Source organism: Echiichthys vipera, assembly GCF_963691815.1.
Source record: "Echiichthys vipera genome assembly, contig: SCAFFOLD_89, whole genome shotgun sequence".
NCBI classification, from domain to species: domain Eukaryota; kingdom Metazoa; phylum Chordata; class Actinopteri; order Perciformes; family Trachinidae; genus Echiichthys; species Echiichthys vipera.
Window position 1 is genome coordinate 27,263 of NW_028154790.1, and position 25,484 is coordinate 52,746.

General features: G+C 49.4%; 1 protein-coding gene across 2 annotated transcripts; it reads right to left on the reverse strand.

Moving 5' to 3' along the window:
• Positions 1–892: 892 nt before the first annotated feature.
• LOC310966410 (sequestosome-1-like) lies at positions 893–6,385 on the reverse strand. Of its 2 annotated transcripts, none has more exons than XM_083940999.1 (8): positions 6,089–6,385; positions 4,000–4,095; positions 3,632–3,900; positions 2,462–2,594; positions 2,317–2,385; positions 1,779–2,053; positions 1,419–1,626; positions 893–1,322 (listed from the first exon to the last, which is right to left on the reverse strand). In XM_083940999.1, exons 1-8 carry the CDS (start codon positions 6,249–6,251, stop codon positions 1,162–1,164), a joined length of 1,374 nt encoding a protein of 457 aa, XP_083797125.1. In that variant the 5' UTR covers positions 6,252–6,385; the 3' UTR covers positions 893–1,161. The 2 variants fall into 2 exon arrangements, with proteins under 2 accessions (XP_083797125.1, XP_083797126.1); XM_083941000.1 differs by lacking the exon at positions 6,089–6,385 and adding an exon at positions 5,238–6,021.
• Positions 6,386–25,484: the final 19,099 nt, after the last annotated feature.

Below are 25,484 nucleotides of genomic sequence, written 5' to 3' on the forward strand. Positions count from 1 at the left end.
GAGGTAGACCGTCTGTGTGACGGCTGAGGTAGACCGTCTGTGTGACGGCTGAGGTAGACCGTCTGTGTGACAGCTGAGGTAGACCGTCTGTGTTAGGGCTGAGGTAGACCGTCTTTGTTACGGCTGAGGTAGACCGTCTGTGTTAGGGCTGAGGTAGACCGTCTTTGTTACGGCTGAGGTAGACCGTCTGTGTGACGGCTGAGGTAGACCGTCTTTGTTACGGCTGAGGTAGACCGTCTGTGCCTGTGAGGTAGACCGTCTTTGTTACGGTTGAGGTAGACCGCCTGTGTGACGGCTGAGGTAGACCGTCTTTGTTACGGCTGAGGTAGACCGTCTGTGTGACGGCTGAGGTAGACCGTCTGTGTGACAGCTGAGGCAGACCGTCTGTGTTAGGGCTGAGGTAGACCGTCTGTGTTAGGGCTGAGGTAGACCGTCTTTGTTACGGCTGAGGTAGACCGTCTGTGTGACGGCTGAGGTAGACCGTCTGTGTTAGGGCTGAGGTAGACCGTCTGTGTGACGGCTGAGGTAGACCGTCTGTGTTAGGGCTGAGGTAGACCGTCTTTGTTACGGCTGAGGTAGACCGTCTGTGTGACGGCTGAGGTAGACCGTCTGTGTTAGGGCTGAGGTAGACCGTCTGTGTGACGCTGAGGTAGACCGTCTGTGTGACGGCTGAGGTAGACCGTCTGTGTGACGGCTGAGGTAAACACGACATTACAAACCCTACTAACCTGAACATTAGCCCTGTTTTAAATAGGCCATAACTTTTGATAGGAACAGAATATATATATATATATATATATATAATTATTTATAATATAACTTCAGCTTTATCTGAATCTAACATCAGAACAAATATAAAATAATATAAATATAAATGAAAATAGACGAGATCTTCCAGTTTTCATGTTTTTATTGTTTTTTACTTCAGTCAGAAGAAAAACAGATTATTGAGTTAAAGTGTTGATTAATAAAAAATGATTACAGGAAGTCACGATGACATCATCAGGGCTGTGGACGGGGCTGCTTGGCGTACTGGTGACATCACGATGACATCATCAGGGCTGTGGGTGGGGCTGCTTGGCGTACTGGTGACATCACGATGACATCATCAGGGCTGTGGGTGGGGCTGCTTGGCGTACTGGTGACATCACGATGACATCATCAGGGCTGTGGGTGGGGCTGCTTGGCGTACTGGATGGCGTCGAGCGCAGCGCCGATGTCGAAGTTCTTCGCCTGAAGGAGACGAGTCAACCAGCCGCCTTCATCGGTGAAACCCATGGACAACATGAGGGACAGAGACTCCACGAGACGGGGGTCCGCCTCTGTGGGGGGACAGGAGGGACAATCAGGGGTCAGAGGACAGGACGGACGACCAGGGGACAGAAGACAGCAGAGACAGGGGGGGGGGGGGGTCTTACCTTGAGGCAGGTGAGGGTACAGAGCTGCCTCCCTCAGACCTGTTGGACCCTGCCGTCCTGACGGGGGACCTTGGTCCTGGCCCCGGCCCTGGTCCTTGTCCTGCTCCTGGTCCTGGTCCCCGGGCTGAAGGGACTGCAGCTCTCCGGTGGAGGGGTCGACCTCTTTTGGACTCAGGTGAGTCCACTCCTCATCAGAGTCTTTGGACACCTGAAGAGGGCAGACGGTGGGGTCTGGGTCAGGTCTGGGTCAGGTCTGGGTCTTATTTCAACTTTATTCACTAATTAAAGTTCTTTACTCTTAAACACGACAAATTTAGATAAAATAATATAATTTACACCTGAACTCACAGATGAACTCACCTTTGACCCCTCACCGTTGGCCACGCCCCCATCGACCCCGCCCTCACCAAACTCGCCCCCGTTGGCACCACCTTCGCAGTTTGCCCCGCCCTCACTGGCCCCGCCTTCACAGTTGACCCCGCCCTCATTGACTCCACCTTCACTGTTGACCCCGCCCTCATTTGCTCCGCCCTCGCTGTCTCGGCCCGTCTCTTCATCAGCCCCCCCGCCCTGAGGGGGAGGGGTCACCTTGGTCCTGTGGCCCTCGTGCTCCACGTCGATGTCCACGTCGATACCTGCACAGACGTATGACATCACTTCCTGTTTAAACCTCTCTCCCTCAGCAGCAAACACTTTTTACTGCACTATTACTTCCTGTTTACAAACTGTGGTCCCTCTTCTAAACGGCCAATCAGAAGCCTGCACTGACCTCAGGTGCACCGAGCCGACGCCGTTCAGTTTTTAAATAATACAAATAAATAAATATAGACTTTATAGTAAATACTTCTTTTACAGTTTTGGTTGTGGCGTGCGGCCCTTTAACAGTGACATCACTCACCCAGAGGACTCAACATGGCCGCCACGCCCTCGCCGATGTTCTTCAGGAAGTCCACGTTGGCCTGTGAGGCTGAAGACAGAGGTCAGAGGTCACTGATGATGTCATGAGAGGATTCAGAGTCATCAGTTTATCTACAAACACTCACCAGAGGGGGCGCTGCAGTCTGCCGCAGGTCTGGAGGATCCAGGCTGGTCCTGGTCCTGGTCCTGGTTCTGGTTCTGGTTCTGGTTCCACATGCAGTGTCTCATCCTCTTCATCCACTTACCCCGAGGAAACCACTGCAGACGACAGAGACTGAAAAGTTCACAAAACATCCAGACAGGGCAGAAAACAACGTCTCCTGACAGACGCAGAGCAGGGCAAATAAAAAACGTCTCCTGACAGACACAGAGCAGGGCAAAAAAACCCAACGTCTCCTGACAGACAAAGAGCAGGGCAAATAAAAAACAATGTCTCCTGACAGACACAGAGCAGGGCAAAAAAAACCAACGTCTCCTGACAGACAAAGAGCAGGGCAAATAAAAACCAACGTGACCTGACAGACGCTGAGCAGGCCAAATAAAGTTTAAAGTTTTCCCATGATGCCCCTCACCTGCAGCGTGACATCACAGTTTAGTTTTTTCCCATGATGCCCCTCACCTGCAGCGTGACATCACAGTTTAGTTTTTTCCCATGATGCCCCTCACCTGCAGCGTGACATCAGTTTTTTCCCATGATGCCCCTCACCTGCAGCGTGACATCACAGTTTTTTTTCCCATGATGCCCCTCACCTGCAGCGTGACATCACAGTTTTTCCTATGATGCCCCTCACCTGCAGCGTGACATCACTGTTTTTTCCCATGATGCCCCTCACCTGCAGCGTGACATCACAGTTTTTTTCCCATGATGCCCCTCACCTGCAGCGTGACATCACAGTTTTTTCCCATGATGCCCCTCACCTGCAGCGTGACATCACAGTTTTTTTCCCCATGATGCCCCTCACCTGTAGCGTGACATCAGTTTTTTCCTATGATGCCCCTCACCTGCAGCGTGACATCACAGTTTTTTTCCCATGATGCCCCTCACCTGCAGTGTGACATCAGTTTTTTCCCATGATGCCCCTCACGTGCAGCGTGACATCAGTTTTTTCCCATGATGCCCCTCACCTGCAGCGTGACATCACAGTTTTTTCCCATGATGCCCCTCACCTGCAGCGTGACATCACTGTTTTTTCCCAGGATGCCCCTCACCTGCAGCGTGACATCACAGTTTTTTTTCCCATGATGCCCCTCACCTGCAGCGTGACCACAGTTTTTTTTCCCATGATGCCCCTCACCTGCAGCGGGTGCCAGATGGGCAGCAGAGCGTGCTCCGTGTGCGTCCCTCGGGCCTGGCAGGCGGAGCACAGGTCGTAGTTGGGACACACGGAGCACTTGAAGCGCGTTCCCACCACGGGACCCTCGCAGCCGTCACAGGTGACGTGACTGTGCAGGGGGGGCGGGGCCATGTGCGGGGGCGGGGCCATGTGCGGGGGCGGGGCCTGAGGAGCGAAGGTGAAGGGGGGGAAGGCGTGGAGCGGGAAGTCTCGACGGTTCTCCTTCTTCTCTGGAAGAGAAAACAAAGAGATGAGAAACGTCACCTTTAATATCTTTCATATTCATTATTTATAAATATATTCATTATTATATTAATACGCTGCTGCACCTTTGATGTAGAGGCGGAACGTGGCGTCCTTCACACACGCCAGACCCATCATCAGCTCGTCATCAGAGGAGAACGCCACCAGGTCGCCATCTTCATCTGAACACACGCCATTTTATCATTATTACATTATTATTATTATTATTATTACATTATTATTATTATCATTATTACATTATTATTATTATTATTATATTATTATTATTATTATTATTATTATTATACATTATTATTATTATTACATTATTATTATTATTATTATTACATTATTATTATTATTATTATTATTATTACATTATTATTATTATTATTATTATTATTATTATTATACATTATTATTATTATTATTATTACATTATTATTATTATTATTATTATTATTATTATATTATTATTATATTATTATTATTATTATTATTATTATTATACATTATTATTATTATTACATTATTATTATTATCATTATTACATTATTATTATTATTATTATATTATTATTATTATTATTATTATTATTATACATTATTATTATTATTACATTATTATTATTATTATTATTACATTATTATTATTATTATTATTATTACATTATTATTATTATTATTATTATTATTATTATTATACATTATTATTATTATTATTATTACATTATTATTATTATTATTATTATTATTATTATATTATTATTATATTATTATTATTATTATTATTATTATTATACATTATTATTATTATTACATTATTATTATTATTATTATTACATTATTATTATTATTATTATTACATTATTATTATTATTATTATTATTATTATTATTATTATACATTATTATTATTATTACATTATTATTATTATCATTATTACATTATTATTATTACATTATTATTATTATTATTATTATTATTATTATTATTATTATTATTATTATTATTACATTATTTTTATTATTATTATTACATTATTATTATTATTATTACATTATTATTATTATTATTATTATTACATTATTATTATTATTATTACATTATTATTATTATTATTATTATTATTATACATTATTATTATTATTATATTTTTACCTCTGCAGATCATCTGAACACACACCGGAGCTCACTGCGTTATTATTATTACGTTATTAATATTACGTTATTATTATTATTATTATTACATTATTATTACATTATTATTATTAATATTATTATTATTATATTTATATTAATAATATTAATATAATCATAATTACCTCTGTAATACATGTTGAAGCTCCTCAGGGCCGTAAACACACTCGCAGTTTTCTTGCTCAGGTGCTTAAAGCTTCTGTTATTGTTGTTATATTAATATTATATTGTTATTAATATTAATAATAATCATATTTACCTCTATAATACATGTTGAAGCTCCTCAGGGCGGTGAAAACACTCGCAGTTTTCTTGCTCAGGTACTTAAACCTTCTGTTATTGTTCTGTTATTGTTGTTATATTAATATTATATTAATATTAATATTAATAATATTAATAATTACCTCTATAATACATGTTGAAGCTCCTCAGGGCCGTAAACACACTCGCAGTTTTCTTGCTCAGGTACTTAAAGCTTCTGTTATTGTTCTGTTATTGTTGTTATATTAATATTATATTGTTATTAATATTAATAATAATCATAATTACCTCTGTAATACATGTTGAAGCTCCTCAGCGCCGTAAACACACTCGCAGTTTTCTTGCTCAGGTACTTAAAGCTTCTGTTATTGTTCTGTTATTGTTGTTATATTAATATATTATTAATATTAATATTAATAATAATCATAATTACCTCTGTAATACATGTTGAAGCTCCTCAGGGCGGTGAAAACACTCGCAGTTTTCTTGCTCAGGTACTTAAAGCTTCTGTTATTGTTCTGTTATATTTATATTATATTGTTATTAATATTAATAATAATCATAATTACCTCTGTAATACATGTTGAAGCTCCTCAGGGCCGTAAACACACTCGCAGTTTTCTTGCTCAGGTACTTAAAGCTTCTGTTATTGTTCTGTTATTGTTGTTATATTAATATTATATTAATAATAATATAATAATATATTAATAATTACCTCTGTAATACATGTTGAAGCTCCTCAGGGCCGTAAACACACTCGCAGTTTTCTTGCTCAGGTACTCGAAGCTGCAGGAAACATCCTGGTCCACCGGGAACCTCCGGACCTCCTTCACGGTCTCGTCCCTCCCGAGCAGGTACGCTTTCACGGTCACCGACATGCTGCGGCCGCTGTCCCCGGGTCACAGAGCTCTCTGAGCGGACACACACTCAAACGGACTCCGGCACAAACGCTCCAACTTCTCCGGACTTTGTTTTGGACTCGGAGAAAAGTGACGCAGCTTTAAATCCGCTGTTTACTTCCGGGATAAACACCGCTGTCGTCAGAGGCCTCCTATTGGTCCGCTCGAGAAGTCCCGCCCACACGACCGGAGCGACCAATGGGAGGCCGAGGAATGACGCAGCACTTTCCAATGAGGGACTTTCCCAGAGTCACGTGACCAATCAGGTCTGACCGGAATAAAGTTCAGGTGACAGCGAATAACGCTGCGTCATCGTTAATAAATATATATAATATAATAAATATATATATAATCAAATATAATAAATATAACTACTTTAACATTATTAAATATAATAAAGTTCAGGTGACAGCGAATAACGCTGCGTCATCGTTACTAAATATATATAATATAATAAATATAAATATAATAAATATATATAATATAATATAATAAAAATAACTACTTTAACATTAGTAAATAAATAAAGTTCAGGTGACAGCGAATAACGCTGCGTCACCGTTAATAAATATATATAATATAATATAATAAATATAAATATTATTAAATATATATAATCAAATATAATAAATATAAATATTATTGAATATATATAATATAATATAATAAATATAAATATTATTAAATATATATAATCAAATAAAATAAAAATAACTACTTTAACTTTATTAAATAAATAAAGTTCAGGTGACAGCGAATAACGCTGCGTCACCGTTAAAGGTTACCTAACATTTATATTATTACATTTAATAAATATAAATAATATAATAAATATAAATATTATTAAATATATATATGATCAAATATAATAAAAATAACTACTTTAACATTATTAAATAAATAAAGTTCAGATCAAAGGCAAATAACGCTGCGTCACCGTTAAAGGTTACCTAACATTTATATTATTAAATATAATAAATATATATAATATAATAAATATATATAATATAATAAATATAACTACTTTCACATTATTAAATAAATAAAGTTCAGGTGACAGCGAATAACGCTGCGTCATCGTTAATAAATATATATTATATAATATAATAAATATAAATATTATTAAATATATATAATATAATACATATAAATAATATAATAAATATAAATATTATTAAATATATATAATCAAATATAATGAAAATAACTACTTTCACATTAGTAAATGAATAAAGTTCAGGTGACAGCAAATAACGCTGCGTCATCGTTAAAGGTTACCTAACTTTAACATTATTACATTTAATAAATATAAATATTATTAAATATATATAATATAATACATATAAATAATATAATAAATATAAATATTATTAAATATATATAATCAAATATAATGAAAATAACTACTTTCACATTAGTAAATGAATAAAGTTCAGGTGACAGCAAATAACGCTGCGTCACCGTTAAAGGTTACCTAACTTTAACATTATTACATTTAATAAATATAAATATTATTAAATATATATAATATAATAAATATAACTACTTTAACATTAATAAATAAATAAAGTTCAGATCAAAGGCAAATAACGCTGCGTCATCGTTAAAGGTTACCTAACATTTATATTATTAAATATAATAAATATAAATATTATTAAATATATATATAATTAAATATAATAAAAATAACTACTTTAACATTAGTAAATAAATAAAGTTCAGGTGACAGCGAATAACGCTGCGTCATCGTTAATAAATATATATAATATAATATAATAAATATAAATATTATTAAATATATATATAATCAAATATAATAAAAATAACTACTTTAACATTAGTAAATAAATAAAGTTCAGGTGACAGCAAATAACGCTGCGTCATCGTTAAAGGTTACCTAACATTTATATTATTAAATATAGCAGCAGCTTTTTAGTTGTATTGGACTCTTTAGTTTTAATATTTAATATATATATAATAATATAGTATTATAATAATATATTTATAATAATATATTTATAATAATAGAGTATTATAATAATATATTTAAAATAATATATTTAAAATAATATATTTATAATAATATAGTATTATAATAATATATTTATAATAATATATTTATAATAATAGAGTATTCTAACCTGTCTGAGTCAGATGTGACATCATCCTGTGAGGCTGTGGCAGCAGCCAATCAGCAGCAGAGGTTGTGTCAGGTGACGGTGAGTCGTCGGTCGTGTGACCTGAGTGACTCAGAGTCACAGGATCTTAAATAAATAAATAATAAAAACATCACATAACAAAAGTTTCATGAGGTTAAAGTGACGACACCTGTTTGACTGAAACAGGAAGTGACATCATGACCCTGACCGTGTCACGTTTAACTGTTTATTTACCTTCTTTAAGCCGCTTTTAGGAGCCGTCTCCTTCCTGTTCACGTCTGGTTTCACGCCACAGCGCTAAGAACTGTGGGTAATTCAGACACTCACAGACTCAAAGACTCAGAGACTCAGAGACTCAGAGACTCAGAGACTCACCTATTTTCTACCTGCACAGGTAAACTAACAGACACTCACCTGCACAGGTAAACTAACAGAGACTCACCTGCACAGGTAAACTAACAGAGACACACCTGCACAGGTAAACTAACAGACACTCACCTGCACAGGTAAACTAACAGACACTCACCTGCACAGGTAAACTAACAGAGACACACCTGCACAGGTAAACTAACAGAGACACACCTGCACAGGTAAACTGACAGAGACACACCTGCACAGGTAAACTAACAGACACTCACCTGCACAGGTAAACTAACAGAGACACACCTGCACAGGTAAACTAACAGAGACACACCTGCACAGGTAAACTAACAGAGACTCACCTGCACAGGTAAACTAACAGACACTCACCTGCACAGGTAAACTAACAGAGACTCACCTGCACAGGTAAACTGACAGAGACACACCTGCACAGGTAAACTAACAGACACTCACCTGCACAGGTAAACTAACAGAGACACACCTGCACAGGTAAACTAACAGAGACACACCTGCACAGGTAAACTAACAGAGACTCACCTGCACAGGTAAACTAACAGACACTCACCTGCACAGGTAAACTAACAGAGACTCACCTGCACAGGTAAACTAACAGAGACTCACCTGCACAGGTAAACTAACAGAGACACACCTGCACAGGTAAACTAACAGAGACTCACCTGCACAGGTAAACTAACAGAGACACACCTGCACAGGTAAACTAACAGAGACACACCTGCACAGGTAAACTAACAGACACTCACCTGCACAGGTAAACTAACAGAGACACACCTGCACAGGTAAACTAACAGAGACACACCTGCACAGGTAAACTAACAGACACTCACCTGCACAGGTAAACTAACAGAGACACACCTGCACAGGTAAACTAACAGAGACTCACCTGCACAGGTAAACTAACAGAGACACACCTGCACAGGTAAACTAACAGAGACTCACCTGCACAGGTAAACTAACAGACACTCACCTGCACAGGTAAACTGACAGAGACACACCTGCACAGGTAAACTAACAGACACTCACCTGCACAGGTAAACTGACAGAGACACACCTGCACAGGTAAACTAACAGACACACACCTGCACAGGTAAACTGACAGAGACTCACCTGCACAGGTAAACTAACAGACACTCACCTGCACAGGTAAACTAACAGACCCTCACCTGCACAGGTAAACTAACAGAGACACACCTGCACAGGTAAACTAACAGAGACACACCTGCACAGGTAAACTAACAGACACTCACCTGCACAGGTAAGCTGACAGAGACACACCTGCACAGGTAAACTAACAGACACACACCTGCACAGGTAAACTGACAGAGACTCACCTGCACAGGTAAACTAACAGAGACACACCTGCACAGGTAAACTAACAGACACTCACCTGCACAGGTAAACTAACAGAGACACACCTGCACAGGTAAACTAACAGAGACACACCTGCACAGGTAAACTAACAGACACTCACCTGCACAGGTAAACTAACAGACACTCACCTGCACAGGTAAACTAACAGACACTCACCTGCACAGGTAAACTAACAGACACTCACCTGCACAGGTAAACTAACAGAGACACACCTGCACAGGTAAACTAACAGACACTCACCTGCACAGGTAAACTAACAGACACTCACCTGCACAGGTAAACTAACAGACTCAGAGACTCAGAGACTCAGAGACTCAAAGACTCAGAGACTCAGAGACTCAGAGACTCAGAGACTCACCTATTTTCTACCTGCACAGGTAAACTAACAGACACTCACCTGCACAGGTAAACTAACAGACACTCACCTGCACAGGTAAACTAACAGACACTCACCTGCACAGGTAAACTAACAGAGACTCACCTGCACAGGTAAACTAACAGACACTCACCTGCACAGGTAAACTAACAGACACTCACCTGCACAGGTAAACTAACAGAGACACACCTGCACAGGTAAACTAACAGACACTCACCTGCACAGGTAAACTAACAGAGACTCACCTGCACAGGTAAACTAACAGAGACTCACCTGCACAGGTAAACTAACAGAGACACACCTGCACAGGTAAACTAACAGACACTCACCTGCACAGGTAAACTAACAGAGACACACCTGCACAGGTAAACTAACAGAGACTCACCTGCACAGGTAAACTAACAGAGACACACCTGCACAGGTAAACTAACAGAGACACACCTGCACAGGTAAACTAACAGAGACTCACCTGCACAGGTAAACTAACAGAGACACACCTGCACAGGTAAACTAACAGACACTCACCTGCACAGGTAAACTAACAGACACTCACCTGCACAGGTAAACTAACAGAGACACACCTGCACAGGTAAACTAACAGAGACTCACCTGCACAGGTAAACTAACAGAGACTCACCTGCACAGGTAAACTAACAGACACACACCTGCACAGGTAAACTAACAGAGACTCACCTGCACAGGTAAACTAACAGAGACTCACCTGCACAGGTAAACTGACGGAGAGAGATTTTCAGCAGCGATGGATAAATTCAGGATGTGGTTCAACAAAAAGGTAAAAATGATTATTTTGTTATATTGTTTTGTTGTTGTTTATTATTATTATTGTTGTTATTGTTGTTTTGTTGTTGTTATATTATTATTATTGTTGTTATTGTTGTTATTGTTGTTATATTATTGTTGTTGTTATATTAATATTATTGTTGTTATTGTTGTTGTTTATTTTTATATTTATAAATAACGACAGAAACTGACGCTCAGTGTTTAAAGGAACAGTTCTTAAATAGTTTTTTTAATATTTTCTATATTAAAAAATCATTTATTCACAAACATGAGATCAGAAATGTAGAAATATAAAATAATATAATTGTACTTTCTTTATTATGAATATTATTTTATTTTCTTTATTATAAATATATTATTATTTTCTTTATTATAAATATATTATTATTTTCTTTATTATAAATATTATTTTATTTTATTTATTATGAATATTATTTTATTTTATTTATTATAAATATTATTTTATTTTTATTTTTTATTGTTTTTTATTTGAAAGTGTCTCAAATTCCTGTTTTTGTTTCTAAACTGGGACAAAAAACCTGTTTCACTGGTTCAGTCACAAAGGATCCACGAGAACCTGATCCACAGGAGTCCACGTGAGACCTGATCCTCAGGAGTCCACGTGAGACCTGACCCACAAGAGTCCACGTGAGACCTGATCCACGAGAACCTGATCCACAGGAGTCCACGTGAGACCTGACCCACAGGAGTCCACGTGAGACCTGATCCACAAGAACCTGATCCACAAGAGTCCACGTGAGACCTGACCCACAAGAGTCCACGTGAGACCTGACCCACAAGAGTCCACGTGAGACCTGATCCACAAGAGTCCACAAGAACCTAATCCACAAGAGTCCACGTGAGACCTGATCCACAAGAGTCCACGTGAGACCTGATCCTCAGGAGTCCACGTGAGACCTGACCCACAGGAGTCCACGTGAGACCTGATCCACAAGAACCTGATCCACAAGAGTCCACGTGAGACCTGACCCACAAGAGTCCACGTGAGACCTGACCCACAAGAGTCCACGTGAGACCTGATCCACAAGAGTCCACAAGAACCTAATCCACAAGAGTCCACGTGAGACCTGATCCACAAGAGTCCACGTGAGACCTGATCCTCAGGAGTCCACGTGAGACCTGATCCACAGGAGTCCACGTGAGACCTGACCCACAAGAGTCCACGTGAGACCTGATCCACAAGAGTCCACGTGAGACCTGACCCACAAGAGTCCACGTGAGACCTGATCCATACAGAGTCCACGTGAGACCTGACCCACACAGAGTCCACGTGAGACCTGATCAACAAGAACCTGATCCTCAGGAGTCCACGTGAGACCTGACCCACAAGAGTCCACGTGAGACCTGATCCATACAGAGTCCACGTGAGACCTGACCCACACAGAGTCCACGTGAGACCTGATCAACAAGAACCTGATCCTCAGGAGTCCACGTGAGACCTGACCCAAAAGAGTCCACGTGAGACCTGATCCACAAGAACCTGATCCTCAGGAGTCCACGTGAGACCTGACCCACAAGAGTCCACGTGAGACCTGATCCACGAGAACCTGATCCTCAGGAGTCCACGTGAGACCTGACCCACACAGAGTCCACAAGAACCTGATCCACAAGAGTCCACGTGAGACCTGACCCACAAGAGTCCACGTGAGACCTGACCCAAAAGAGTCCACGTGAGACCTGATCCACAAGAGTCCACGTGAGACCTGATCCACACAGAGTCCACGTGAGACCTGATCCACAAGAGTCCACGTGAGACCTGATCCACAAGAGTCCACGTGAGACCTGATCCACAGGAGTCCACGTGAGACCTGATCCACGAGAACCTGATCCTCAGGAGTCCACGTGAGACCCGATCCACACAGAGTCCACAAGAACCTGATCCACAGGAGTCCACGTGAGACCTGATCCACAAGAACCTGATCCAGAGGAGTCCACGTGAGACCTGACCCACAAGAGTCCACGTGAGACCTGATCCACAAGAACCTGATCCACAGGAGTCCACGTGAGACCTGACCCACAAGAGTCCACGTGAGACCTGATCCACACAGAGTCCACAAGAACCTGATCCACAAGAACCTGATCCACGAGAACCTGATCCACAAGAGTCCACGTGAGACCTGATCCACAAGAGTCCACGTGAGACCTGATCCACAAGAACCTGATCCACAAGAGTCCACGTGAGACCTGACCCAAAAGAGTCCACGTGAGACCTGACCCACAAGAGTCCACGTGAGACCTGATCCACAAGAACATGACCCACAAGAGTCCACGTGAGACCTGACCCACAGAGTCCACGTGAGACCTGACCCACAAGAATCCACGTGAGACCTGACCCACAAGAGTCCACGTGAGACCTGATCCACAAGAGTCCACGTGAGACCTGACCCACAAGAGTCCACGTGAGACCTGATCCATACAGAGTCCACGTGAGACCTGACCCACACAGAGTCCACGTGAGACCTGATCAACAAGAACCTGATCCTCAGGAGTCCACGTGAGACCTGACCCACAAGAGTCCACGTGAGACCTGATCAACAAGAACCTGATCCTCAGGAGTCCACGTGAGACCTGACCCAAAAGAGTCCACGTGAGACCTGATCCACAAGAACCTGATCCTCAGGAGTCCACGTGAGACCTGACCCACAAGAGTCCACGTGAGACCTGATCCACGAGAACCTGATCCTCAGGAGTCCACGTGAGACCTGACCCACACAGAGTCCACAAGAACCTGATCCACAAGAGTCCACGTGAGACCTGACCCACAAGAGTCCACGTGAGACCTGACCCAAAAGAGTCCACGTGAGACCTGATCCACAAGAGTCCACGTGAGACCTGATCCACAAGAGTCCACGTGAGACCTGATCCACAAGAGTCCACGTGAGACCTGATCCACAGGAGTCCACGTGAGACCTGATCCACGAGAACCTGATCCTCAGGAGTCCACGTGAGACCCGATCCACACAGAGTCCACAAGAACCTGATCCACAGGAGTCCACGTGAGACCTGATCCACAAGAACCTGATCCAGAGGAGTCCACGTGAGACCTGACCCACAAGAGTCCACGTGAGACCTGATCCACACAGAGTCCACAAGAACCTGATCCACAAGAACCTGATCCACGAGAACCTGATCCACAAGAGTCCACGTGAGACCTGATCCACAAGAGTCCACGTGAGACCTGATCCACAAGAACCTGATCCACAAGAGTCCACGTGAGACCTGACCCAAAAGAGTCCACGTGAGACCTGACCCACAAGAGTCCACGTGAGACCTGATCCACAAGAACATGACCCACAAGAGTCCACGTGAGACCTGACCCACAGAGTCCACGTGAGACCTGACCCACAAGAATCCACGTGCGACCTGACCCACACAGAGTCCACGTGAGACCTGACCCACAAGAGTCCACGTGAGACCTGATCCACAAAAATCCACGTGAGACCTGACCCACAAGAGTCCACGTGAGACCTGATCCACAAGAATCCACGTGCGACCTGACCCACAAGAGTCCACGTGAGACCTGACCCACACAGAGTCCACGTGAGACCTGACCCACAAGAGTCCACGTGAGACCTGATCCACAAGAATCCACGTGAGACCTGACCCACAAGAGTCCACGTGAGACCTGATCCACAAGAACCTGATCCACAAGAGTCCACGTGAGACCTGACCCAAAAGAGTCCACGTGAGACCTGACCCACAAGAGTCCACGTGAGACCTGATCCACAAGAACATGACCCACAAGAGTCCACGTGAGACCTGACCCACAGAGTCCACGTGAGACCTGACCCACAAGAGTCCACGTGAGACCTGATCCACAAGAATCCACGTGAGACCTGACCCACAAGAGTCCACGTGAGACCTGACCCACACAGAGTCCACGTGAGACCTGACCCACACAGAGTCCACAAGAACCTGATCCACAGGAGTCCACGTGAGACCTGATCCACAAGAGTCCACGTGAGACCTGACCCACAAGAACCTGATCCACAAGAACCTGATCCACAAGAACCTGATCCACAAGAGTCCACGTGAGACCTGATCCACGAGAGTCCACGTGAGACCTGACCCACAAGAGTCCACGTGAGACCTGACCCACACAGAGTCCACAAGAACCTGATCCACAAGAACCTGATCCACAAGAGTCCACGTGAGACCTGATCCACGAGAGTCCACGTGAGACCTGACCCACAAGAGTCCACGTGAGACCTGACCCACACAGAGTCCACAAGAACCTGATCCACAAGAGTCCACGTGTGACCTGATCCACAAAGGATCCACAAGAACCTGATCCACAAGAACCTGATCCACAAGAGTCCACGTGAGACCTGATCCACAAAGGATCCACAAGAACCTGATCCACAAGAACCTGATCAACAAGAACCTGATCCACAAGAGTCCACGTGTGACCTGATCCACAAGAACCTGATCCACAAGAACCTGATCCACAAGAACCTGATCCACAAGAGTCCATGTGAGACCTGATCCACAAGAGTCCACGTGTGACCTTATCCACAAGAGTCCACGTGAGACCAGATCCACACAGAGTCCACGTGAGAACAGATCCACACAGAGTCCACGTGAGACCTGATCCACACAGAGTCCACGTGAGAACAGATCCACACAGAGTCCACGTGAGAACAGATCCACACAGAGTCCACGTGAGACCAGATCCACACAGAGTCCACGTGAGACCAGATCCACACAGAGTCCACGTGAGACCTGATCCACACAGAGTCCACGTGAGAACAGATCCACACAGAGTCCACGTGAGACCAGATCCACACAGAGTCCACGTGAGACCAGATCCACACAGAGTCCACGTGAGACCAGATCCACACAGAGTCCACGTGAGACCAGATCCACACAGAGTCCACCTCAGACAGGGTAGAACTGTAACTTTGTGTCTTTCTGAAACAGGAAGTAGAAAACCAGCTGATGATTCGACCTTTGACCCCAGAGGGAGGACATCAGGCCTCTGATGATGTCACCGTCGTCATGGAGATGCCGAGGTGATTTTTCTTCTCTTTGTGTCTTTGAAGCTGGTTGGTTATAGGACACTTTAGGTCCTAGGGGACAGACGAGGGTCGGGTCAGGTCGTAGGGGACGGACGTGGGTCAGGTCGTAGGGGACAGACGTGGGTCAGGTCATAGGGGACAGACGAGGGTCAGGTCGTAGGGGACAGACGAGGGTCAGGTCGTAGGGGACAGACGAGGGTCAGGTCGTAGGGGACAGACGAGGGTCGGGTCATAGGGGACAGACGAGGGTCGGGTCATAGGGGACAGACGAGGGTCAGGTCGTAGGGGACAGACGAGGGTCAGGTCGTAGGGGACAGACGAGGGTCGGGTCGTAGGGGACAGACGAGGGTCAGGTCGTAGGGGACAGACGAGGGTCAGGTCGTAGGGGACAGACGAGGGTCAGGTCGTAGGGGACAGACGAGGGTCAGGTCGTAGGGGACAGACGAGGGTCAGGTCGTAGGGGACAGACGTGGGTTGGGTCAGGTTGTAGGGGACAGACGAGGGTCGGGTCGTAGGGGACAGACGAGGGTCGGGTCGTAGGGGACAGACGTGGGTCGGGTCGTAGGGGACAGACGTGGGTCAGGTCGTAGGGGACAGACGAGGGTCGGGTCATAGGGGACAGACGAGGGTCAGGTCGTAGGGGACAGACGAGGGTCAGGTCGTAGGGGACAGACGTAGGTCAGGTCGTAGGGGACAGACGTAGGTCAGGTCGTAGGGGACAGACGAGGGTCAGGTCGTAGGGGACAGACGTGGGTCAGGTCGTAGGGGACAGACGAGGGTCGGGTCGTAGGGGACAGACGAGGGTCGGGTCATAGGGGACAGACGAGGGTCAGGTCGTAGGGGACAGACGAGGGTCGGGTCGTAGGGGACAGACAAGGGTCGGGTCGTAGGGGACAGACGAGGGTCGGGTCGTAGGGGACAGACGAGGGTCAGGTCGTAGGGGACAGACGAGGGTCGGGTCGTAGGGGACAGACGAGGGTCGGGTCGTAGGGGACAGACGTGGGTCAGGTCGTAGGGGACAGACGAGGGTCAGGTCGTAGGGGACAGACGAGGGTCAGGTAGTAGGGGACAGACGAGGGTCAGGTCGTAGGGGACAGACGAGGGTCGGGTCGTAGGGGACAGACGAGGGTCAGGTCGTAGGGGACAGACGAGGGTCAGGTAGTAGGGGACAGACGAGGGTCAGGTAGTAGGGGACAGACGAGGGTCGGGTCGTAGGGGACAGACGTGGGTCAGGTCGTAGGGGACAGACGAGGGTCAGGTCGTAGGGGACAGACGAGGGTCGGGTCGTAGGGGACAGACGAGGGTCAGGTCGTAGGGGACAGACGAGGGTCGGGTCGTAGGGGACAGACGAGGGTCAGGTCGTAGGGGACAGACGAGGGTCGGGTCATAGGGGACAGACGAGGGTCAGGTCGTAGGGGACAGACGAGGGTCGGGTCATAGGGGACAGACGAGGGTCGGGTCACAGGGGACAGACGTGGGTCAGGTCGTAGGGGACAGACGTAGGTCAGGTCGTAGGGGACAGACGTAGGTCAGGTCGTAGGGGACAGACGAGGGTCGGGTCGTAGGGGACAGACGAGGGTCGGGTCACAGGGGACAGACGTGGGTCAGGTCGTAGGGGACAGACGTAGGTCAGGTCGTAGGGGACAGACGTAGGTCAGGTCGTAGGGGACAGACGAGGGTCGGGTCGTAGGGGACAGACGTGGGTCGGGTCGTAGGGGACAGACGAGGGTCGGGTCGTAGGGGACAGACGATGGTCGGGTCGTAGGGGACAGACGTGGGTCGGGTCGTAGGGGACAGACGTGGGTCGGGTCGTAGGGGACAGACGAGGGTCGGGTCGTAGGGGACAGACGTGGGTCGGGTCGTAGGGGACAGACGTGGGTGAGGTCGTAGGGGACAGACGTGGGTCGGGTCGTAGGGGACAGACGAGGGTCGGGTCGTAGGGGACAGACGAGGGTCAGGTCGTAGGGGACAGACGTGGGTCAGGTCGTAGGGAACAGACGAGGGTCAGGTCGTAGGGGACAGACGAGGGTCGGGTCGTAGGGGACAGACGAGGGTCGGGTCGTAGGGGACAGACGAGGGTCGGGTCGTAGGGGACAGTCGAGGGTCGGGTCGTAGGGGACAGACGAGGGTCAGGTCGTAGGGGTGAGACAAGGGTCAGGTCGTAGGGGACAGACGAGGGTCGGGTCATAGGGGACAGACGTGGGTCAGGTCGTAGGGGACAGACGAGGGTCGGGTCGTAGGGGACAGACGAGGGTCGGGTCGTAGGGGACAGACGAGGGTCAGGTCGTAGGGGAAAGACAAGGGTCAGGTCGTAGGGGACAGACGAGGGTCAGGTCGTAGGGGACAGACGAGGGTCAGGTCGTAGGGGACAGACGAGGGTCAGGTCGTAGGGGACAGACGAGGGTCAGGTCGTAGGGGACAGACGAGGGTCGGGTCGTAGGGGACAGACGAGGGTTGGGTCAGGTCGTAGGGGACAGTCAAGGGTCAGGTCGTAGGGGTGAGACAAGGGTCAGGTCTTAGGGGACAGACGTGGGTCGGGTCGTAGGGGACAGTCGAGGGTCAGGTCGTAGGGGACAGACGAGGGTCGGGTCGTAGGGGACAGACGAGGGTCGGGTCGTAGGGGACAGACGAGGGTCGGGTCGTAGGGGACAGTCGAGGGTCGGGTCGTAGGGGACAGACAAGGGTCAGGTCGTAGGGGACAGACAAGGGTCGGGTCGTAGGGGACAGACGAGGGTCAGGTCGTAGGGGACAGACGAGGGTCGGGTCGTAGGGGACAGACGTAGGTCAGGTCGTAGGGGACAGACGAGGGCCGGGTCGTAGGGGACAGTCGAGGGTCAGGTCGTAGGGGACAGACGAGGGTCGGGTCGTGGGGGACAGACGTAGGTCAGGTCGTAGGGGACAGACGAGGGTCGGGTCGTAGGGGACAGACAAGGGTCAGGTCGTAGGGGACAGACGAGGGTCAGGTCGTAGGGGAAAGACGAGGGTCGGGTCGTAGGGGTGAGACAAGGGTCGGGTCGTAGGGGACAGACGAGGGTCAGGTCGTAGGGGACAGACGAGGGTCAGGTCGTAGGGGACAGACGTGGGTCGGGTCGTAGGGGTGAGACAAGGGTCAGGTCTTAGGGGACAGACGAGGGTCGGGTCGTAGGGGACAGACGTGGGTCAGGTCGTAGGGGTGAGACAAGGGTCAGGTCTTAGGGGACAGACGAGGGTCGGGTCGTAGGGGACAGACGTGGGTCAGGTCGTAGGGGTGAGACAAGGGTCAGGTCTTAGGGGACAGACGAGGGTCGGGTCGTAGGGGACAGACGTGGGTCAGGTCGTAGGGGACAGACGAGGGTCGGGTCATAGGGGACAGACGAGGGTCGGGTCGTAGGGGTGAGACAAGGGTCAGGTCGTAGGGGACAGACGAGTGTCGGGTCATAGGGGACAGACGAGGGTCGGGTCATAGGGGACAGACGAGGGTCGGGTCGTAGGGGACAGACGAGGGTCAGGTCGTAGGGGTGAGACAAGGGTCGGGTCGTAGGGGACAGACGAGGGTCAGGTCGTAGGGGACAGACGTGGGTCAGGTCGTAGGGGACAGACGTAGGTCAGGTCGTAGGGGTTAGACGAGGGTCAGGTCGTGGGGGACAGACAAGGGTCGGGTCGTGGGGGACAGACGTAGGTCAGGTCGTAGGGGACAGACGTGGGTCAGGTCGTAGGGGACAGACGTAGGTCAGGTCGTAGGGGTTAGACGAGGGTCAGGTCATGGGGGACAGACAAGGGTCGGGTCGTGGGGGACAGACGTAGGTCGGGTCGTAGGGGACAGACGAGGGTCAGGTCGTAGGGGACAGACGAGGGTCGGGTCGTAGGGGACAGACGAGGGTCGGGTCCTAGGGGATAGACGAAGGTCGGGTCATAGGGGACAGACGAGGGTCGGGTCCTAGGGGATAGACGAAGGTCGGGTCATAGGGGACAGACGAGGGTCGGGTCCTAGGGGACAGACAAGGGTCGGGTCGTGGGGGACAGACGTAGGTCAGGTCGTGGGGGACAGACGTGGGTCGGGTCATAGGGGACAGACGTGGGTCAGGTTGTAGGGGACAGACGAGGGTCGGGTCGTAGGGGACAGACGAGGGTCAGGTCGTAGGGGACAGACGTGGGTCAGGTCGTAGGGAACAGACGAGGGTCAGGTCGTAGGGGACAGACGAGGGTCGGGTCGTAGGGGACAGACGAGGGTCGGGTCGTAGGGGACAGACGAGGGTCGGGTCGTAGGGGACAGTCGAGGGTCGGGTCGTAGGGGACAGACGAGGGTCAGGTCGTAGGGGTGAGACAAGGGTCAGGTCGTAGGGGACAGACGAGGGTCGGGTCATAGGGGACAGACGTGGGTCAGGTCGTAGGGGACAGACGAGGGTCGGGTCGTAGGGGACAGACGAGGGTCGGGTCGTAGGGGACAGACGAGGGTCAGGTCGTAGGGGAAAGACAAGGGTCAGGTCGTAGGGGACAGACGAGGGTCAGGTCGTAGGGGACAGACGAGGGTCAGGTCGTAGGGGACAGACGAGGGTCAGGTCGTAGGGGACAGACGAGGGTCGGGTCGTAGGGGACAGACGAGGGTTGGGTCAGGTCGTAGGGGACAGTCAAGGGTCAGGTCGTAGGGGTGAGACAAGGGTCAGGTCTTAGGGGACAGACGTGGGTCGGGTCGTAGGGGACAGTCGAGGGTCAGGTCGTAGGGGACAGACGAGGGTCGGGTCGTAGGGGACAGACGAGGGTCGGGTCGTAGGGGACAGACGAGGGTCGGGTCGTAGGGGACAGTCGAGGGTCGGGTCGTAGGGGACAGACGAGGGTCGGGTCGTAGGGGACAGTCGAGGGTCGGGTCGTAGGGGACAGACGAGGGTCAGGTCGTAGGGGACAGACGAGGGTCGGGTCGTAGGGGACAGACGAGGGTCGGGTCGTAGGGGACAGACGTGGGTTAGGTCGTAGGGGAAAGACGAGGGTCGGGTCGTAGGGGTGAGACAAGGGTCGGGTCGTAGGGGACAGACGAGGGTCAGGTCGTAGGGGACAGACGAGGGTCAGGTCGTAGGGGAAAGACGAGGGTCGGGTCGTAGGGGTGAGACAAGGGTCGGGTCGTAGGGGACAGACGAGGGTCAGGTCGTAGGGGACAGACGAGGGTCAGGTCGTAGGGGACAGACGAGGGTCAGGTCGGGTCGTAGGGGACAGACGTGGGTCAGGTCGTAGGGGACAGACGTGGGTCAGGTCGTAGGGGTGAGACAAGGGTCAGGTCTTAGGGGACAGACGAGGGTCGGGTCGTAGGGGACAGACGTGGGTCAGGTCGTAGGGGTGAGACAAGGGTCAGGTCTTAGGGGACAGACGAGGGTCGGGTCGTAGGGGACAGACGTGGGTCAGGTCGTAGGGGACAGACGAGGGTCGGGTCGTAGGGGACAGACGAGGGTCGGGTCGTAGGGGTGAGACAAGGGTCAGGTCGTAGGGGACAGGCGTGGGTCAGGTGGTAGGGGACAGACGAGTGTCGGGTCATAGGGGACAGACGAGGGTCGGGTCATAGGGGACAGACGAGGGTCGGGTCGTAGGGGACAGACGAGGGTCAGGTCGTAGGGGTGAGACAAGGGTCGGGTCGTAGGGGACAGACGAGGGTCAGGTCGTAGGGGACAGACGTGGGTCAGGTCGTAGGGGACAGACGTAGGTCAGGTCGTAGGGGTTAGACGAGGGTCAGGTCGTGGGGGACAGACAAGGGTCGGGTCGTGGGGGACAGACGTAGGTCAGGTCGTAGGGGACAGACGTGGGTCAGGTCGTAGGGGACAGACGTAGGTCAGGTCGTAGGGGTTAGACGAGGGTCAGGTCATGGGGGACAGACAAGGGTCGGGTCGTGGGGGACAGACGTAGGTCGGGTCGTAGGGGACAGACGAGGGTCAGGTCGTAGGGGACAGACGAGGGTCGGGTCGTAGGGGACAGACGAGGGTCGGGTCCTAGGGGATAGACGAAGGTCGGGTCATAGGGGACAGACGAGGGTCGGGTCCTAGGGGATAGACGAAGGTCGGGTCATAGGGGACAGACGAGGGTCGGGTCCTAGGGGACAGACAAGGGTCGGGTCGTGGGGGACAGACGTAGGTCAGGTCGTGGGGGACAGACGAGGGTCGGGTCCTGGGGGACAGACGAGGGTCAGGTCGTAGGGGACAGACGAGGGTCAGGTCGTGGGGGACAGACGAGGGTCGGGTCCTAGGGGACAGACAAGGGTCAGGTCGTAGGGGACGGAAGTGGGTCGGGTCGTAGGGGACAGACGAGGGTCAGGTCGGGTCGTAGGGGACAGACGAGGGTCGGGTTGTAGGGGACGGACGTGGGTCGGGTCCTAGGGGACAGACTTGGGTCGGGTTGTAGGGGACGGACGTGCCCTACGCACGCAGCTAAGTTACAGCTAGCTGGCTGATGTTAGCTCATTACTTATGTTAGCGCAGTCAAAACTGAGCTAGCTAACGTTAAATCGTTGCTAATGTTAGCATCACTAGTGTCTGAACCTTTAAAGTTCTGCATCGTTCAGGACGTGGTTGGTTTGAGTGACAGATGGGCGTGGTCACACGTGGGCGTGGTTACACATGGGCGTGGTCATTTGTGGGCGTGGTCACACGTGGTGAGCGAAGGACTGACGCTTCATTTGACCAACCTCAGCTCTGCTAGGCTCCGCCCCGTTGACCATTTTCAGGAGTTGCCTCACGACTACAATCCCACAATGCACCTGTACACTGGTGGTTGTTGTGTCTCCGTAGCGTCGGACAGCTGACAGGTGTGTTTGTGTTGTTGTCAGGGAGCTGCTGCAGGGACGCGTCTCAGAGGACGAGGACGTCTCTGACGACTGTCCACAACACCTGACGACAACAACGACAACAAGAGCTCCACTTCCTGTCCTGAGGTCTCAGGTAGAACACGTTAGACGGACGGACTGTGACATCACAGCGGTGTGCTGGTCCCTCCTCTCCTCTCCTCGCTGTGACATCACAGCGGCGTGCTCGTCCCTCCCCTCCTCTCCTCACCCCGGGGGGAGGAGGCTGGTCCACTCCCTGCCCAGCTCCCCTCTGCTGGGGGGGAGATGCTGGAGGTCCTCCCCGTCCTCCTCCTCTCCTCCCCCGGGTCCGTCCCGTCTCTGGGTCGAAGCCGCCCTGCAGAGGAGCAAACATGTCCGACCCCCTCCCCCCATGCGGGGGAGACCAGAGGACGGGGAGCGGAGCCAAACGGGGGAGACAGGAGGTGAGGATGAGGAGGAAGAGCGTGATGAAGAGGCGAAGGTCATTGGGATCAAACTGTCGGAGAATGCCGTCTTCAGACCGATGACCGCGGGGGGGGAGGGGGGGAGGTACTGCCTGCTGATGCCCTGCAGCTGTTTCAGGTGCGACAACTTCATATTCTATTATATTATTACAATAATGTTACATTAACACTCAAACATGCCTTATATGGTCATTAGGGGCGGGGCTATGGCCTTATATGGTCGTTGGGGGCGGGGCTAGGACCGTATACGGTCATGTTGATCCAATACGCTTAAATTAAACTTTTTTTGTCTCCATCAGATGTCCAAGTGCTCCTCCATACGAAGACCTCCAGAGGACAGACCTCCAGAGGCCAGACCTCCAAAGGACAGACCTCCAGAGGCCAGACCTCCAGAGGACAGACCTCCAGAGGACAGACCTCCAGAGGACAGGAGACCAGAGGACAGACCTCCAGAGGACAGACCTCCAGAGGACAGACCTCCAGAGGACAGACCTCCAGAGGACAGGAGACCAGAGGACAGACCTCCAGAGGACAGACCTCCAGAGGACAGGAGACCAGAGGATAGACCTCCAGAAGCCAGACCTCCAGAGGACAGGAGACCAGAGGCCAGACCTCCAGAGGATAGACCTCCAGAGGACAGGAGACCAGAGGCCAGACCTCCAGAGGACAGACCTCCAGAGGACAGGAGACCAGAGGCCAGACCTCCAGAGGATAGACCTCCAGAGGACAGACCTCCAGAGGACAGGAGACCAGAGGCCAGACCTCCAGAGGCCAGACCTCCAGAGGACAGACCTCCAGAGGACAGACCTCCAGAGGACAGGAGACCAGAGGCCAGACCTCCAGAGGACAGGAGACCAGAGGACAGGAGACCAGAGGACAGGAGACCAGAGGACAGACCTCCAGAGGACAGACCTCCAGAGGACAGACCTCCAGAGGACAGGAGACCAGAGGCCAGACCTCCAGAGGACAGACCTCCAGAGGACAGACCTCCAGAGGACAGACCTCCAGAGGACAGGAGACCAGAGGCCAGACCTCCAGAGGACAGACCTCCAGAGGATAGACCTCCAGAGGATAGACCTCCAGAGGACAGGAGACCAGAGGCCAGACCTCCAGAGGCCAGACCTCCAGAGGCCAGACCTCCAGAGGACAGGAGACCAGAGGATAGACCTCCAGAGGACAGACCTCCAGAGGACAGACCTCCAGAGGACAGGGGACCAGAGGATAGACCTCCAGAGGACAGGAGACCAGAGGCCAGACCTCCAGAGGCCAGACCTCCAGAGGACAGACCTCCAGAGGACAGGAGACCAGAGGATAGACCTCCAGAGGCCAGACCTCCAGAGGATAGACCTCCAGAGGACAGGAGACCAGAGGACAGGAGACCAGAGGCCAGACCTCCAGAGGACAGACCTCCAGAAGCCAGACCTCCAGAGGACAGACCTCCAGAAGCCAGACCTCCAGAGGACAGGAGACCAGAGACCAGACCTCCAGAGGACAGACCTCCAGAGGACAGACCTCCAGAGGATAGACCTCCAGAGGCCAGACCTCCAGAGTACAGGTGTGAGAGCGCTGAGTTTACCCGGGGACGGAGCTCCACAGCTGGCGGACGGATCCCGTCTGTACCCCAGTCTGAGTCTGTGGAGGACAGAGGACAGTGAGGTGAGCCCATCAGCAGCCCAACCCCCCCCTAACCCTGAACCTCTGTAAAATAATAATAATCCTTTAAAAAATATAATAAAATATAATAACAACAACATCATCTCTCGTCTTTAACTGCTTATCTGGGGTCGGGTCAGCCTCTGGTCCTGGATCAGGTCTCAGGGGC